Source organism: Scomber scombrus, chromosome 10, assembly GCF_963691925.1.
Source record: "Scomber scombrus chromosome 10, fScoSco1.1, whole genome shotgun sequence".
NCBI classification, from domain to species: domain Eukaryota; kingdom Metazoa; phylum Chordata; class Actinopteri; order Scombriformes; family Scombridae; genus Scomber; species Scomber scombrus.
Window position 1 is genome coordinate 11,139,836 of NC_084979.1, and position 17,945 is coordinate 11,157,780.

Here is a 17,945-nt window from a genome sequence, read left to right on the forward strand (position 1 = left end):
TCCAACAATTAAACTGCTTCTGCTTTCATGCCGGACACATCCTCCTGTTGTTTTTCTCACCCAGAGAGTATCATCTCTTAATAACCAGCATTTATTATATAATTAGCAGGATGTAGGTCATGTCGATACTGCAGTCATGGGTTTTTCAATCCTGACAAAGAAAAACCACATCACACAAGATTTTTTTTCAATTAAGATCTTTAATTGAACATACAATAAAAAAAAGGACATTTTCTCTTAGATCTTGTTTGCAAAGAGAAAAAAAAAATCTTCCCACAAGATGGAGAGTGTAAGAGGTTTCATGTTTTTGTAACCCCATATGTGTCCTTTTGAGTTCAAAAGCTCATGTATTAGATGCACACTTAACAATCAGAGGTATGACAAACCCCCAGATTCAAACTTGCATTAAAAAACAAAACCAAACTGAAAATGACAATCTGGGCTGCAAAACAGTAAATGCGACTGCTATCGAGGCGTTGAAGCTCTAAATCTGAAATCCAGAAAGTAAAAAAGGGGCCTTTCCACGGATTGCTCAAGATTACACACACACACAAAAAAGTCAAGTGGCAACAAAAAGGAATACATCACTCGTAAATTCTGATCACACGCTCTATGTACAGAGGTTAAAAAGGGATCGTAATTGTCCATCTACAGTGGAAATTGTTCATCCATGAAACAAACCATTTTATTGTAAATTTGCCATTTTGCAATACTTGTTCTTACATCCCAGTTGTGCATTTTAGAGTGCTGCAAGATAAAGACTGCTTTCTTAAAGAATCTGTCAACTGAGCCTGCAAATCAAACGGGAGACTGCGCCGATGCTGTAGCCAAATGCTACTTTTCTCCCACAGTCATGCAGTCTGAAAGAGTCCTAAACTAAAACAGTCATAAACGATGTGTCATGAGACATCACCGGACACTGAACTGGATCAATCTACCAACTGAATAAGATTCATGTCAAACTTAAAGTAAAATAATACTAATAATAATAATTTGTGCTAAAGCTATAAACAGCTTCTAATAGATTACAGTTCAAGTTGTTGACATTTTTTAGATTTAACTACTTCAGGTTCCAGTTTGCAATATTTTAAGATCAGTTTAGTTTCTGAAAATAATAAATATGGTAAGATTGAATTCTTTCCGAGAGCCGGATGTTTGAAAGAAGACCAAAATGATTCCATAAATGAAATGAAACTGATCAAGTAGCCCTGTCACTGTTGAGCATCCTCTAATGAAACTGCAACTAACACGTCTGAGAGAAGTGCGGACGTGAAGGAGAAAAGTAGGCGAGTCAGGAAGCATATAGCCAGTATGAAGAAACTGCTCATTATGTACAGCATAGGGATCAAGCTCGACAATTACAGTACCGCCACCCTCCTCTACTCCCACTAATCATGAGAAGCTGATCGAGACCTTGAGCGGGACTTTGAGCGAGAGGCTGAGCGTTTTTCCCTCGACTTGGACCGGCGGTCATCCTCCTGTGGGGACGGGGAGCGGGAGGCAGATTTTGCAGCGCGCTCCTCCTTCCCGTTCTCCACTGGGGAGGCTGAACGACTGCGGGACTTCTTGTCGACGGACATCTCCTTGGATCGACTACGGGAATCCCGTTCAGACTTTACCTTTGAGCGGCTCTTTGAACGGGACTTAGATTTACGTTCAGCCGAGCGAGACCTGGATTTGTGGGAGCGTGAACGAGATTTGGATTTGCGGGATCGAGAACGGGACTTGCGGTTGCGAGAGCGTGATTTGCTTTCTCCTGACTTGGAGCGAGACTTCCTTCCAGATCTTGAGCGGGAATGACGACGTCTCTTGTTGCTACGAGAACGAGACCTGTAAAGAGTAAAAAAAAATGTTAGTACTTCACATGACTGCACTGATCAAGGCACCAAATACAGTCTACATGGTCCAATTTTATTCTTAATTTTTCTACTGTAGATCCATCCTCACCTGGAGTGGGATCTGGAGTGGCTCCTGGAGCTCCTGCTCCTTTGGCTTCTACGGCTCCTGCTGCGGGAGCGGCGGTGGCTGCGAGATCTGAGGATGACAACACAAAGTTAAAAATATACGCCAGTCAATTCTCCTGCAGTGTAATGAAGGACGTGTGACGAGTAGCAAGTCTAACACAGCACAGAACTGACTGAGTGGTGACGAGGTGCACAAACCTGGAGCGGCTGCCAGAGTAAGACCTTCGGCGGCGAGGCCGGTCCTCCACTAGACGAATCTTTCTTCCATTGATGTCGGTTCCATCCAGCTTGTCCAAAGCCCTCTTCATGTCCGATTGGGAACGGAACTCGATGACTCCCTCGTTGGTGCGCTCCTTGTGTGCATCTGCATAAGTCACCTCTCCTGCCTGACGCATGAAGTCCTGAATAACAAAGTGGAGAGAGAAATGTAATCATCGTGCTGCAAACTGGACAGATTGATTTCTATTCTGATGGTCAGGTTCTGTTCACACTGTTTCAAGTGTTCCCTTTTCATGTTAAAGACAGTAAATGTGGCAGATATCCACTTGATGCGACTAACTCAGACTGCTGACGCCTCATAAGCTTCACATCAACTTTTAAATGACTGGACACACTGGATTTTGGCATCCATCACTTCCATTGAAATTACATTTAAAAAGGAGATCTTAACCAGTATGAACAGAAAGAATAATTACAGTGACGAAAACATCTTTCACTGTTCATATGGACACCCGATTATACCCGAGAAACTAGACAAATTGTGAGCATATCCTTTAAGTGGTAAAACCACCTTGATTTGATGATTCACATTTAACAAACTGAGGAGAAACAGTGATTTGTATAAATGTGTACCTTCAGGTCCTGCCAACTGCAGCGGCTGGACAAGTTCTCCACAACCAGACGGTACTCAGTACGGACTGGGGGTCCATACTTATCCCTGCCAGTGCGACTCCGGCTGCTGTAACCGCTACCTTTAAAAACAACAGCACAAGAATAAGTTAGAAATCACTAAAATGGCCAAAACACAAAGAACTACTGGTCTGGATTATCAAATGAACAAGGCAATGACTTGCCAGATAAAAGCCCAATGGGGTACAAATTTGCACTTAATGAAAGGAGTCCCTCTGATCCCATTTTCAAACACAACGCTTCAGATAAGTGATCTACAAGCCCATGCACGGGCTCTTTAAAGTTTGCATTGTTCAACAATGAAGTTGTTCTCTGCTGCAAAGAACACCACTGCATCTGTTTTCGGCAATACAAAGCCTGTCTTACTCCGATACATCACACTGTGATGGATTAGCTGCATAAACAAATGGACAGTGATGTTCTTTCAAGACCTCTGAACCCTGTAACACAAACAGAAAGGAGGCATCCACATAGGTTGCGGTCAAGGACACCGTTAGATCAAATTGAGCTAAGAGCGGTGTTAAGTGACACATACACCTTTGTTTTCGGCCACTTGACCGGGTGTCAGTCACAATTTGTTTTCCAGTTTACTCACTTACATTTTTTTGATTGCAAGTTCTTTACTTTTAGAGCCGCTCCACTTATGTTTGCTGTCAACATAGAAACCAATGGCAATCCTCACCATCGCCCCTGGTCTATTGGCAATAGGCTGCTGTCATCATGGCTTCCGGTTAGGTCAGCCAAGGATCAAGGGGGGCAAAGGTCACACACACATTGTAAGGTGAAAGCCAAGGCCAAACGGGACAGGCAGTCATCTTAGCCAGTCATCTTTAGCCTCAATGGACTCTCAGCCTCAGCCCGCAACTGGACTCTTTCAAATTGAAACATCAAGGACTTTTGTTAATGTTGAATATGAAAATATGTACCAAAGTAAGAAATACACATTTCACATAAAAATGTTAGTCTACTCCTAATGCTTAAGTTAAAATTACACTAGCTAAGTTTGCGGTGAAAATTTCTGAATAATTTAGTTTTGAGGTGCAAAGTGGGAAATTTGCACCTTCAAAACATGGCTCAAACTTAATTATCCAAGAGGACTTTGTATTGCATGATAAGTCCTGCTTTCAGGCCATCTTAACTACTACCAACACTTCTACTCCAGGGCTGTGTCCTTGCAGATTGTTGTCCCTTCCCAATAACTGATGACCCACAGACCAATCGAGTGTAGACCGTGATCACTAGGGAGGAGCAAAAACCTGCAGGTCACCAACCCTTGATGATCGCAACTGCTCACTGGGATGAGCTCCAACACAAGACAAATGTTAACTGGACTCCTGAACAATTAATAAAAAAAAGAAAAACCAATCCCGTTTTAATCAGCTACAAATAACTTTGCTCATAGTCATGCTACTACATATGACAACCAATATGGATAAAAGTAATATAGCAATATTAACACTAACTTTAAGTTTGCATGCAACCTCAGCCATAAACTTAAAACCACGTTACATATTAACTTTCAAGGATTCAAGTCTTCTGGTCATAACCCATGACTCTCTGTGTGTGTGTGTGTGTGTGTGTGTGTGTGTGTGTGTATATATATATAAAGAGTCAACTTAAAGAGTGAATGAAAGTCAAATAAACTAAAATGTTCCTGAAAGTATATATAAGCGATACAGTAACAAACAAAACACGTGTGTGTGCAGTCCACATCGACACCTCACCCCAAGGGGAAGGGGAAGAGAGGGTATCTTGTAATAGACTGCACTTACTGCGCCCACCACCCAAGTAACCCCCACCGTGGCCATCTCGGTCTCGCCGCGGTCCGCGGGCATGCTCGACGATCACCCGCTCCCCGCACAGCTCCTTCCCGTTCAGCTCGTACACGGCGTCGTCGGCGTCTCGGTTGTCTTCAAACTCCACAAATCCGTAGCTGGAGGTAAAAGAAGGAGGAGCGTTTACACATAAAGTAAATACAGTCACAACAAACAGTTAATGGCTCCACTGATCACACTAGACTAGCATTGGTTAGCAGGGCCTGCTAGCTGTTAGCTGTAGCAAACACAAAGACGCCATGTTGGCCATGCGACATTTGCCACACAGACTAAACCAAAGTTAAGGAAACTAAGCACTTAGACTGAAACTGGTCATATCCAAACAAAATTAACATGCAGTGTGAACTTTCTATCGAAGTTAAGCGCATAGGTGATAAACATTCAAACAATTAAAGAGTGAAATGTTGCCATGCCAGCGCTGACGTCGTTAACGTGAACGATTAGTGTTAGCTGGGACACGTTAGCAAACGTTAAGGCGTCTTCACGGGAGACTCACCCATTCTTTAAATCGACCTCCGCGAGCTTTCCATATCCGCTGAAGAATCTCTGGATGTCTTTTTCGCGGACATGGTAGCTCAGCCGTCCGATATAAACACGAGGCATGGTTGTGTCGACTGCTCTTCACCGCGTCTAGTTAGCAGGCTGGAACCGACCGCTGCTTCTTCAACAAGAACCCGCCCAACCAGCCAATCACACCCAAGCTCAGGGCACGTCATTTCCGCCATTCTGCTTCAAATTAAAGGTTCACATTTCTCCACTTTATCAATGACAGAGTTAAAAAATATTTGACTTAAAGGACAAGTTCACAATTTATCAATTTAGTCTTAAAACAACAGTCAGGTGTCCATATGAACACTGAAAGAGGTTTTCCTCACTATAATCATTCCTCATGTTCATACTGGCGGTTTAAAAAGCCCTTTAAAATGTACTTTCATTGTAAGTGAAAGGAGCCAAAATCCACTCATTTAGTGCTTTTAAAAAGTTTATCTAGTTAGTCATATCAAGTGGATATCTGCCACATTCTGTCTTTTTAGCATCAAATTGTTTCCTCGGACGGCGTTTCCCTGTTAACCTACAGTGGAAGTATAGTAACAAAAAGAGGAACCTCAGCATTAAAGACTAAAGCTTCATATTAGCTTAAGATTTCAGAAATTTGGAAAAAATACCAAACATATATATATATATATATCAACATTTATGTATTTTTAAAATTTGGTCAAATTAAAAAAAAAGACCAAATTTGACGAAGTTTGATATCTCAAACACGTAGTAACAGTTAATATGTACTTTATCTCCTGCTTCTATACACATTTTTATATAAGCTTTTAAAATTGAGTAAATATCGCTGAGTATTAACAAAAAACGTGGTTGATAGAGTTAACTGTTCCTAATAAAACAAATCTCAGCTATATGAATGTAATATTTATCCAGTAATACTTCCTTGGCCTACAGAGGCACTATCAACACGGCACCTGTGTCAGGTCTGAACATCCTGGTACTTTAACAGCAGTCAGAAACAAATCTGCCACAAGTAGTTTATCACTGACATTTAAGATCAAACTGTCTAAAGTCACTATGGTGAGATGTTCATTTTAAAACTGAATATTCCAGAAAAAGATAATTTCACTAGGTGTACTAGATCAAAAGATTCACAGGTTATTTTTCAGTAGATGATAATTGTGGCAACATTGAGCAATAACAGAGAGAACAATAGTGGAGAGAGAGAGTAGAACATTTATTTTTGTAAAAACCAGGTTTTAAAATGATTGCAGTCGGACCTTCACATTCTTCTCCAATAAGAACTGAATCAATGTCGTGTTTCCAGGATCACTGAACTCAAACTCCTCTTCCCTGGCTAGCTTGAGGTGTAAATCTGAATCAGATTTGAAAATGACAAACTGATGGAGGAGACTGATCTGAGGTGCCTGCTCAGAGTCTGCTTTTCATCGTAAGGCTAGACTATAGAGTTATGGGGGGGGGGGGGGGGCATTTGGGTGTGTTTGTATCGGGGGGGGGGGACTGGCATTAGCTCAAGAAACCCAATCCTCTTGACAAAATTAATTTTATTCGATTTAATATTCCTCTAATTAAATGTCCAATATTTGATAAAAATGTGTTCATCTAAACCTCAAGAAGTCAAAGAAATAAAGTACACAAATGCTCATCAATGCCGTAACAGCACTCACAAACACATCGTATAATTTCTATTTCTGTCTCACACACACAGCCTCTCTATTAAAGTCTTCAGTGAGTAGGCGCTCTCCCCTTTATCCACCTTAAGTTCTTAGATTTTGTGGCCACCTTCTGCTACAAACGATCAAAAGGATGTTTGGACCTCGTCACAGACGGGTTACTGTGACAAATCTTTTATGTGCTCCAACCTGGTAACTTTGATTTGCCTCTTTGATACGTTTTGAGAGACCAGAAACAGGAGCACAACCTTAGTTTAAACAAAATTGAGCTCTAGCATTTAAAAAAAAGCAACCATGAGCCTCAAAGTTACAATAATTAGAGCAACTAAGCTCTGTCATTGTAGTTCAACTTGACTACAATGCGGCTGGCTGCATGGAGATTGTTGATTTGTTTGTATCCAATGTAATATTGATGTTTGGTGAATGTAAAGAGGGAGATAAAGAATGGGAAAGGATTCAAGCCATGTTAAATAAAGGTTTTCTTGCAGGAATCAAGAACAACAGCAGAAAAAAAAAGTGTAGGTGGTGCAGGGTTCATCAGCCAGACAACAAATCAAATGCAGCCAACAGTGTAAGTGGTACACATCATCTGCTTACAGTGCCTGAACTCCCATCTGCCAGCTATAGATACTCTCTCACTCCCCGCCCGGTCAGGCCACAACACAACTAAACGACAGCCAAACCCTCCCGCAGTTCGATTCAGAGAGTCCTTTTTTTCCGCAAAAATCAAGGGGGCGTCCGACCCCAGCTTCGGCCCTTTTGAGTGGGAAAGGGGGAGGGCCGAGAGGGGAAGGGCAGCCCAGTTTTGGTGGCTTTTTAGTTGGCTTTGGCGCGGAGCTGCGCCCTCTTGCCCGTCACAGCCTGGAAGCCGGTCTTGATGCTGGCGACAGAGCAGCGGGAGTGGCACGTCTCGCACTGCAGGAAATAGAGGCGAGTGTCCTTCTGCAGAATGGTCTCTGGGGAGCGGCAGGTGTGACACGTCACGTATTCCTCTGCAGGGGTGAAGAGACAGTTATTAGCGCTGCGGAGTTCCTTTAGGTGATCTTTTAGGGTAGAGAACTGTGAGTGGTGTAAACGAAATTGATTTGATTTAAGAATAACTGATTAAACTACTTACTGATATATCTTCTCAACACATTTTCTATCTGTTTCTGTTGAAATCTGCCTTTAATCACAAGTTGGTTATTTCCGTCTATGGAGCCGCTGTTGGAAGTAGAAAGACAATTCAAACTTTCAGAAAAACAGTACACACACACACTGACTGAAGAGGATGCTGATATTAAGAAATTAAAAAAATGACTTTTAATTTGAGGATTTCACTCTTCGGTTATAATTGCCACAAAATCCAGTTACTATATATTCATGAATTCGCTATGAACACAAAAACATACCTTGTTCCCAATTCAGCCAACAGGAAAGCGAGGAGATGTTTAGGCTGACGATGCAACCTGTGATCAAGTACAGATATAGTCACTTTAAAAAGGTTTTTTTGGGGGGGATATTGTTGATTGACAGTAGCAGTGTGACAGTATGAAGTGGGAGAGTAGCTGGGCGGGAACTCACAGTTTGCAGATGTCTGTGAAGTTGACGAAGGAGGTTTTCTTGGTTCCCACTCGGACCACCTGAGGAGGCTTCATCACAAACTTCCTCTTCTCTCCGGCCACCATGTCCGGGTTCTTCTCCCTCATGATGTTGAAAACTCGGTTCAAGAGCTGAGAGACGAAGCAAAGAGTAACGCCAGCTGCACTTAACATGTCCAAAGACTGCATCACGATAAGATCTAAAACCAAAGAATTAGCCCCTTTTCTCCCTCTGCTACAAACACAGAAATCCCTCTGTAGGTTAGATTTTGTTAACCCACTGTCTTGTACACAAGTAGTGTCTTAGACCGTAATGAAATGGTTCCAGTTTATAGGAAATAAAAATGTTAAGAATCGAGATGCATTCCTTTAAAAAAAAAAACTTCTCTATGATGTATGAAGCACATTTCTTTTTCACTAATCAAAGACTAAAGAAAGCATGAAGGTGCATCCAATAAGCTGCCTTTCCCCAGTAGGATGAACAGTCTGGTAATGGCTGAATATTGGTTATATGTATGCATATATGTGTATGTGTGTGTTATCCCACCTCATCATAAGTGTAATCTCTTTCAGTGCCGGCCCAGGCAGGTCCTGTGGAGGAGCTGAATGAAATGCCATCATTGTTCTTCCCCTCATCGTCCTCCAGTGCTGGAAACACACCGAACAAACATGTTATTACACACCTGCATTTTCCTTTGGTTTCCTACTTTAGAGGTCAGGTGACTTCTTCTTACTGTCATCCTTCTCCAGTGCCTCTCCCTCATCAAAGTCCACTTTCTTCGACTTCTTTTTCTTGGCAGGAAGCATCAGGTCCAGGTTGTCCTCATCCATCGCCTCTGTCTGCTCTCCTTCGATTTTCAGCTCCTGGTTTAGAGCAAAAAAACTGAAGTTCAGCGAGGATATGATGATGATGATGATGATGATGAGAGAAAAGAGAGTAATGACAAAGCAATGGTAGCGGTGGAGAAAGAAGTGTTGGTGTAAAATGAGCAGAAAGACACACACAGCATGGAAGCAAACAGAAACACAAAGAAGAGGCCAAAAGTGATGAGATGAGAACAAATAAAACGTAAAGTAGAGTTGTGTTTTTCATTGACTGACCTTTAATCCTTCCTCTACGTCATTATCAAATACTTTCTTGGGTTTCTTCTTCTTTTTCTTCTGGTTGAAGAAGTTCAGGTCGTTCAAATCATCAGACGGCTCTGGAGAAGGCAAAGAAAGCTAGGCTTAATTCTATCATACTGCAGATTGGCAGCTAATGCAGAGTACACACTGCATTATTTTAACCCAGATTTTCCATTTGGTGACAGTTTTAAGACATCATCGCAAAAGCCCTCAGATCAGAGGCAAATCTGACGTTGGCTCAGCGCTGGGTCGGTGTTGGGGTCGGTGGCAGCTAAGCTTTCGGTCGAAGCCTCTTTATTTGTGTAAAAAAGACACTGTTTTAATTCTAACCTTTCTTCCTGCCTTCATCTTCATCAAAGTCCATCTCTTTGTCCTCTCCGGCTTCTGGTTCTGCCTCCTTCGCCTCCACCTCTTTAGCCTCTTCTCCCCCCACTCCTTCTCCTCCTTCTTCATCCAGCATGAAGGGCTTCTTCTTCTTCTTCTTCTTCTTGGTCATGTTGGGATCAAAAATCATCTGGAGGAGAGACAGAAAAGCAGGAATAGAGTTCATGTTGTAATTAAAGGATTATACGGGTCATACGGAAACAATCACAAAAAGAAAGAGCTTTAAAAACCTGTTGATCAGATTATTAAATGACGGCCAACATAGCTCTTCAGTGACAAGATGGTATGTGAAATCATTTGAGGTTCAATAACCCACCAAACCATCTGACAATAGCACAGCTCAGCATGACCAGCTATTGTCCCTTTAGAAAAACTGGTATAAACAAAGATAGCCCTCGCTACATGTAGTAACATGATGATTACAGTGAGAGACATTTGGGACATTAAAGTTAATTACTATTGATTTAATTTTTATGGTTTGCTGAATTAATTTGCCCTTTTCCATGTTTGCCTTCTGTGAATGTAGATAATCATGTCTTAACAGATATTTATGTATTTCTACTTTGTTTCTGATGATCACTATCCACTGCATTACAGCCAATCATATAAAGTGTGTTTTAGTTCAACATTAGATAAGATTTGTGAGCAATAATACAAGACAATATGTCCATATATGCTAAGCAATGACCATTTGCCAGAGTCAAAAAAGAGAAGTTATATTCACACTCCCAGTTTATCTGTAGTCTTTTTGACCCAAAGATAATTTTCATTACTTACAGTCGATAACATAAAATAATTTGTTGGATTAAAACTGAGATTCAACTGCTGACTGAAGAATCCTGTTGACCAACATCAAGTGACAAAAGCTGCAACAATGAGCTCATTCATTGATTAGTAATCTACAGAAACTGTGTTGATTTTTTATGTCATTTATGAAAACTGGGTAAAAATGGTAAAAACATTCTTTCATCCTAATGATGGTTTCCCTTGTCTGATACAAAAGTAAAGCCGTCAATGGACAAAATAACGTATTTGAATAGCCAATGTGGAATCTGACACTTCCGTTCAGTTTATATAATAAATAATTAATGAATCTAAGAAGACAATAAGCATTAATCGATGCTGACATTAACCGTTAGCTGAATAACAACATTGATACTGACTGTGGTAATTTAGTTATAAAATACTGTAATAGCTGTCAGTTCAATACTAAGATTTTCTTAAATATAAGACTGTCTGACTGACATGTATGAAGGCTGTCGTCAATACCATATTTACTACTAACAGGCAGACGGATGTGAATTATTTAAGGCTAAACGTTAAAGAAAAAGAAAAAATCGTGATGTTTCAGTTATAATGTTATAACAAGACATTTTCTTAGATGTTTTCTGACAGTAATATCTGTGTGGACCCTGCAGAATAAAGTGGACTGTCCTCCGGGATAAAAGCAGCTTTGTGTCTCCGGAGGAGAAAATGAAACATTATTAGGCTAACAGCCGGCTAATGCTAACGCTAGTTGGATCATTTCTGCCAGTCGGTGTGAATTGTCCATCAATGGTGACAGACAGGATTAATTAACCACAGGGAATATCAATGATAAACACGGTGTGGCAGGGTCTCATACACTGAATATTGAATAATGTCGTGTCATTTCAGGTGGTCGGGCCGTTGTTAGCTCAGCTAACACCATGTGAGGAGAGGTGCAGCGGAGCCGAGGCCCAAAGTCATCCTCAACACGATCTGACCCGATAATTCACCACAATTCACCCAATGAGTCCTAAAGCAGACACAGACTGAAAGGTTGAGACAGCAGGATGACTTACCTCGTCTCCTGACATGTTTGCAGGCTGATAAGTAACAGAAATGTGTTTCTTTCTCACTCCTCGCTCAGTCTCACACTGCTGCGCCGAAAATGTCTTGCATCAGCGTTGAGTCTGCACTGCGCAGGCGTCAAGTCGCCAACTCCTGACGTAAGTACCTCGCGCCAGCGCGCAGCAGCTAAGTGTTCAAGAGTGAGCAGGTTTATAAACACTAAGACATGTTCACATATACTGTCAGTATGCTCCAAGAATTATTTAAAGACATCTGATTTTACGGCTCATCCTTTTCTGTGAAGTTATTTTTTAATCTATTAATTCATTATTATTATTTTATTATTACCTTTACACTCTGTTACCATGGTTCCTGTATTAACAAACTGGTAATGAAGTCATGTCCATTATGTCATCTTTATTTCATCATGGTGCTTAATTGTTTTAAGAGTTTGTAGTAATTACATTTATTCTATAAAGACGTCCTTGTGTCTCTGTGGTGACTGTCAGACAAAAAAAGAAAACAAATTATGTTTAATAGATTCATTCCACGAGGCAACAGAATTAAAAGTTTTGATTTAAATACTAATATTAATAACAATAAAGTATTTAGTTTGTACTGCACTTGTCATTCACAGTGAATCTCAAGCATGTATAGTGTTAAAAACATATAAAGAAAATAACAAGAGTTAAAACTATACTTTTGCCTAAAGTCTAAAAAACCCATCTAATGTATATTAAATTACTATTATTATTGTTAAACCACTAACTAGAGTCTCATTAGAGGAATTTATATGTTTTAAAATACAAATATGCTTGTGAGCAGTCACCATGTAATACAATATGTCACCTGATGAAGAGACGCAGCAGGATGTAGAAACACGCAGCTACTATCATAAGGCATCCAGACACTGACTGAAGAAGGTTTGAACCTAAAACTAAAACTTCTGAACATTTAGCATCACCAGCAGGTTGGATATAGTAACTCTCTACTGCGTGTCTCTAATAAAAGTGGTGAAGATCTCATTCTTTACATTTTCTCAATTGAATGAAGTTGGTATGTATTTGCTCATATGTTCCCTGAGATTTATGTTGGTGTCCAAAATGTTTGACTCAGTGAAGACGATGGCCCAAGTCTTTGTGTTCTTTGACTGAAGTGATTTGGCAATTGATGTCAGAATCAATCAACAAAAAAACTGATCAATACTTTCATTTCCATTAATGATTAAGTCACACTAAAATACCACAAATTGGTCAGTTTCAGCCTCTCAAATGTGACGATTTGCTACTTTTACTCATCTTATTTGATAGTAAACTGAATAGCTTTTCGGTTTTGGATTGTTGGTCCAGGGCTCTGGGAGATTATGATGCATTATTTCTTAATGGCTGACTCAGTGTTTCTGAACGTAAAGTCACACAGTGGCCACACGAAAAGAAGAAGCTTCCACTACAATCAAAGAATTGGAAACTTTTAATGATTTTGCAAATAATATTCTCATCTGGATAAATAAAACATAGAAATGCAAACATGCTTGTCCATCCGTCCTTGTGTTATGTCTTTTTTTTCCCTATGTAAAAAATGTACATCATGAGTTTGAAAAACAAAAGGAATTAACTCTTTAAACTCCAAAACATTGTAGATTGACGATAATCTAATCTTTAATAAACCAACACCTCCTTTGGGATGCAGTTAATAAGGTGTGACAATAGTTTTATTATTATTATTATTATTCTTTTTTTAGCATTATACAATTTGAAACATAAACCGTTATGAATAGGACTGAGACAGACAGAGCAGGATGTAAGTGTTCAGTTAAACATCTCTCTTCTACCCCTGCCTAGTGACCTGTAGTGACTTCCTATTGTTGCATGCTTCACACAACCCCAACAGAACCTCTCAGTGATGGCAGAAATACAGTATATAAAAAGAGACACCTTTTGAATATTTACACTGAATAACAAGAAGAACCACTGGTGAGAACGGCTTCGAGGGAGTCGCCGCTTCAATGGCAACAGGAGGCAAAAAAGAGAGGAGGGACAGGGGAGGGGCGGAGGGAGACAAAGCACGCAGCCTGAAACGAAACGAGAGGTTTGGATTCTGGCAAAACACACAGCTCGCAGCTTCTCCACCCAGCTCATGCTCAGCTAAGGAGTGTTATTTTTGTCAAGAAGGAAGACAAAACAAAAACATCCAGCAAGTTTAACGCCACAAACACAGGTAAATATGAGAGTCAGAAACGGATCTTTCGGGATTGACCTCCTTTGAAAATCCAGCGATGTTACTGTCACGCAGGCCGCCACCGTAAACCGACAATAACTTCAATGCAGCACAGCAGAGCGCAAACTATTACACTTCAATATGAACTCTGCAGGCGCTGAAATGGTCCTGACCAGTACAGGGACCATGAAGTGCTAGTATTTTATTAAAATAGAGGGTAAAAATATGAGGTGACTCTTTGCCATGACACAGTGAGAGCTTCCCGACTGTCTCTTTGGCACTGAGCACCTGGGAGTCTCTACGATTTGGATTGTGAGGGGAAAAAGAAAGTAATACAGCATTTTTGCTTTTTCGTAGTGTTAGATGAACTTCAGCTCTCTCCTCAGACACACAAAAACACTCATACACAACATCCTATCAAGTCCATTCATTCCCCCGCCCCACCCCGCTCCTTCCGCTTCCCTCTCTGATGCCGGTATGATGTAGCGGACTCTGCCTTTACATGGCTTCCATCGCCCAGCGCTGCAGGTCCTCCATGTCGTCCTCATCCTCCTCTTTCTTGGCTGAAAAGACAGAAATAAAAGCAGTGAGAGCTTTGAACAAATGGATGCAGTAGTGTATAGTTGATGTCAGAAGGGACGTCTAACGCCTCTGCTCTTCTTCGCTTCTGCAAACTGATCTAAATGCTAGAAAAAGTATGCTGCAGTCAAGCTTGCAGCGTCGCACTATGTAGAAGTTTCTTACCAGGTCTGGAAGGTAATGAAGTAGAAGGCACGTTGGGGAGGGGGACGTTCTCTGGGCCGATGTCCAGCAGGCTTTTGTCCAGCTGCTCCTGTTCCAGCTCATCCAACTCTGCCAGCAGCTCATCCTGAGAAAAAAAAAAAAACAGCAAGTGACACAAACGATGAGGACGAGCACTGACTCATTCATGTACCACCAAAACCTAAAAAAAAACCTTTCAGATCAAGTATATGATAGTTATTAAGCTGTGCGTCTGTACGCTTGTTGAGAAAAGCGTCTTGCTAGGAGTTAAATTAAAATACTTGAAGTCAGCTGACGGAGAATTTCAGGAAGTGTTTTCATTCTTTATGTGATATTATCCCGGGATGACTGAATGCCATGAGCTGTGGTGAGGTTAGTCTATGAATGCCACCCATTCAAAATAAAGGCTGATTCAACAGTGTCACTAAACCAGAGTTCAGCCTGGTGGATCACAAAGCAACAACGAGCAGGGTCAAGAATTCTTTGTTAAAGTGAACACAGAATAAACACATGACCTGCACTGATGAACAACAATATTTCAGGGTGTGTGAAGGGTTTGAGATGTCAGATTAATTCAAAGTAATATTTATAGTAAATCTCAATATCAGACTTTATTTTTAAAAAGGTTGGGATCAGTTAATAAATAACATCCAAAAAAAAAAATCATAAATGTAAAATTCACATATCTGAAAAGTGTCACCAACCTCATCAAACTCCTCTCCGAAGCCGACAGGTTTAGAGATGGCGTCAGAGATCTCCTGGGCCAGCTCCTGCTGCTCTGTAATGTCCTGCATCAGGTCGTCCACCTTGTCGATGTCCCTGAAACAACATCGAGTAGAGAAACCATGTCTAAAACAGAACACACTTTTACACCTTTCAACATGTGTTATTACTCATGTACAAGTTAGAGGTAAAGAAATGTGTATAGATTTCTGTTTAGTACATTGTACATCTATTTTTTTCAGCCTGTCACTGATTTATGCAGTGCTCATGAGATTGGATTAGGGAGGTATTACTGCATGTGGGTCAAATCCTGTTTGAAGCAAAAGTCACTGTTTTCTGTTATGAAATCAAAGCAGATATTCCCGATAATCTCCAATTGATCGATCAGATGCTGGCTAATCACTGGCTACTCTCTCTTACATGTTTTCATGGGCAGACTTCATGGCCTTGGCAGCGAAGCCCATGTTCTTGAGCACTTCAGTGTTGGTGTTGGCGTTCTCCAGAGCCTCTCTCTGGAACTCGATGGTCGACAGGGTGCCGTCGATCTGGGCGAGCTGCTTCTCATACCGCTTCTTTCTTTTCAAAGCCTGCAGAGCCGCTGCGGGTGGAGAAAGACAAAGAGAGAGAGAGAGAGAGAGAGAGAGAGAAAGAGAGAGAGGGTGAACAGACTTGTCACAAAAAATCTTTGTAATAACTAGAATACTTTTCCACCAGCTAGTGGCAAGTTTACTCAACCACCAGTGACTCAGTCCATCAGTTTTCCTCTCTGTCCAACACTTTAATCGAGATCAACACATCTAACCGAATACTGACCAGGTGTGACTTAGTGTGAAATTTGGTTTGGATATTTGGGAGGATGATTGTGCCTGCCGAGGTTTTGTCATTCAAACTGTCAGTTCATTCATACATGACAAGATGCCGTCAAAACTACTGCTTAGATTTCCCAGAAAATACATGAGAGAAGATCCTGGTCATATTTCATATATTTTCAGTGACCCATCCTGAACAACATTTGTTTGTATTTGTATACATGAAAAAACAACAACAAACAATGACTTTAAAAGCCACCTGCTATGAAATTTAAGGTGCATGTTCATCATCTTGAGAAGAGAACACCATCGAACCAAATGATGAATTCCTCAGTCTAGACCTGAAACTATTCATCTTATTTAAATGACAAAAAAATCAGAAATACAAACTTATAACCCAAAATATCAAATATTTCCACCTTTTTATGCAAGAATTGACTTCTTCTCTGATTTTGTTTTTAATTGACTATTTTTAGTTTTTGGACTGTTTGGTTGGACAATATCAGGTATGTGATTATGTCACCTCTACTTTAACTATTTCTGTATCTATATCTTTAAGATAAAACTTTATTGACTCCAAGAGAGGACACTAAATAAATACTTAGTTACATGACCTGACTTGTGGGTTATAAAAATAAAAAGGTTGTGCAAAATATGTGCAGAAATAATGGTAATGAATACATAATAAATTAAATAAGCACTTTGATGTCTGCCCCCTCCCAACTCACTTGAATGAGAAAGTGTGTCCAAACTTTCTCACACTCACTCACACACACACTTATATATATACAAATCCACACACACACAAGGATAGTTTTCTATTAACCCAGGCTGACCAGTGGCACTGATTAGTTCATGGCTCCTTATAATTGCTATCTGATGTTATGACCTCCTATCAGGGACCTGTGCCGCCTGCTGGAGGTTTGTTAAAGGCTTCAGATAAAGGTGCAAACACGCCCACTTCTCTGACAGCAGTGTCCCCTTTAACATGTGCAAACCCAGTGTTTAAACCTTTGTCCTGACACAGAGTCAACATGTTTACTGACAGCCTCTCTGCAGCAGAGTTGACTGTAGCTGCAAAGACAGCCACACCTTCACTCTTTACATTTTTAGTGGGTGAAATCACACGTTCAAAATGATAGGTGGACATATGTTAGCTGATGATAAGACTAGCAGAACCTCAGTGGGGAGAAGTGAACGATCATCTATAATCAGTCAAACCAGGCTATCAGCTCGCACTCTCTCAAAGAAAACCTCCACCTCTCTCCCGATAACGACGCGAGGTGATGCTGCCAACAGTGACGGTAGTCCCAGAAAGTTAGCCAACTCAGCTAACATGCTAACACGTAGCCTGGCATTGTTGTGAAGGCTGTTTTATCAATTAAGAAAACAAAAGAAGAGAAAACATGCCCGGATGTCTTTACCTCTTTTGTTTTTTGTGCCATTTTTCTTGGCGATTTGCAGCTCCTGCTCGATCTTCTTCTCTAGAAATTCCTGTTTCTTCGTTAGCATCTCCTCCGTCTCTCGGAGTTTCTGGATCGCCTCCTGTGGGCTCGGTCCCTTTCCTCCTTTTTCCTCCTCCTCCAAATATCTTACCGAACAACGACATATCTGAGACGCTACAACACACTAA

The 17,945-nt window shown here is 40.8% G+C and overlaps 3 protein-coding genes across 4 annotated transcripts; all 3 read right to left on the bottom strand.

Moving 5' to 3' along the window:
• Window positions 1–186: 186 nt before the first annotated feature.
• Window positions 187–5,380, bottom strand: LOC133987423 (serine/arginine-rich splicing factor 6-like). Of its 2 annotated transcripts, none has more exons than XM_062426792.1 (6): window positions 5,205–5,380; window positions 4,673–4,806; window positions 2,817–2,935; window positions 2,163–2,365; window positions 1,948–2,034; window positions 187–1,830 (listed from the first exon to the last, which is right to left on the bottom strand). In XM_062426792.1, exons 1-6 carry the CDS (start codon window positions 5,309–5,311, stop codon window positions 1,389–1,391), a joined length of 1,092 nt encoding a protein of 363 aa, XP_062282776.1. In that variant the 5' UTR covers window positions 5,312–5,380; the 3' UTR covers window positions 187–1,388. The 2 variants fall into 2 exon arrangements, with proteins under 2 accessions (XP_062282776.1, XP_062282775.1); XM_062426791.1 differs by having other exon boundaries at window positions 4,646–4,806.
• A 1,044-nt stretch (window positions 5,381–6,424) lies between these two features.
• eif2s2 (eukaryotic translation initiation factor 2, subunit 2 beta) lies at window positions 6,425–11,934 on the bottom strand. Its single transcript, XM_062427540.1, has 9 exons — window positions 11,813–11,934; window positions 9,936–10,119; window positions 9,582–9,682; window positions 9,215–9,344; window positions 9,028–9,128; window positions 8,464–8,612; window positions 8,292–8,348; window positions 8,018–8,103; window positions 6,425–7,892 (listed from the first exon to the last, which is right to left on the bottom strand). The coding sequence occupies exons 1-9, from the start codon at window positions 11,825–11,827 to the stop codon at window positions 7,717–7,719; spliced, it is 999 nt and encodes a 332-aa protein (XP_062283524.1). The 5' UTR covers window positions 11,828–11,934; the 3' UTR covers window positions 6,425–7,716.
• A 1,322-nt stretch (window positions 11,935–13,256) lies between these two features.
• Window positions 13,257–17,921, bottom strand: LOC133988359 (charged multivesicular body protein 4b-like). Its single transcript, XM_062427990.1, is given in 6 exon segments — window positions 13,257–14,581; window positions 14,763–14,886; window positions 15,485–15,599; window positions 15,924–16,101; window positions 17,737–17,885; window positions 17,887–17,921. Coding segments are annotated over 6 exon segments (666 nt in total). The 3' UTR covers window positions 13,257–14,516.
• Between the last annotated feature and the right edge of the window lie 24 nt (window positions 17,922–17,945).

Bases quoted from the DNA above. Each gene is read 5' to 3' on its own strand.
- LOC133987423 (XM_062426791.1), bottom strand. From the start codon at position 5,311: ATGCCTCGTGTTTATATCGGACGGCTGAGCTACCATGTCCGCGAAAAA. The intron at 2,936-4,645 runs GTAAGTGCAGTC...TTGTTTTTAAAG, and splicing joins TTACTTGGGTGGTGGGCGCA to GTAGCGGTTACAGCAGCCGG. The intron at 2,035-2,162 runs GTTTGTGCACCT...TGTCATCCTCAG, and splicing joins TACTCTGGCAGCCGCTCCAG to ATCTCGCAGCCACCGCCGCT.
- eif2s2 (XM_062427540.1), bottom strand. The intron at 9,683-9,935 runs GTTAGAATTAAA...TGCCTTCTCCAG, and splicing joins AGATGAAGGCAGGAAGAAAG to AGCCGTCTGATGATTTGAAC. The intron at 8,104-8,291 runs GTATGTTTTTGT...TACTTCCAACAG, and splicing joins TTGGCTGAATTGGGAACAAG to CGGCTCCATAGACGGAAATA.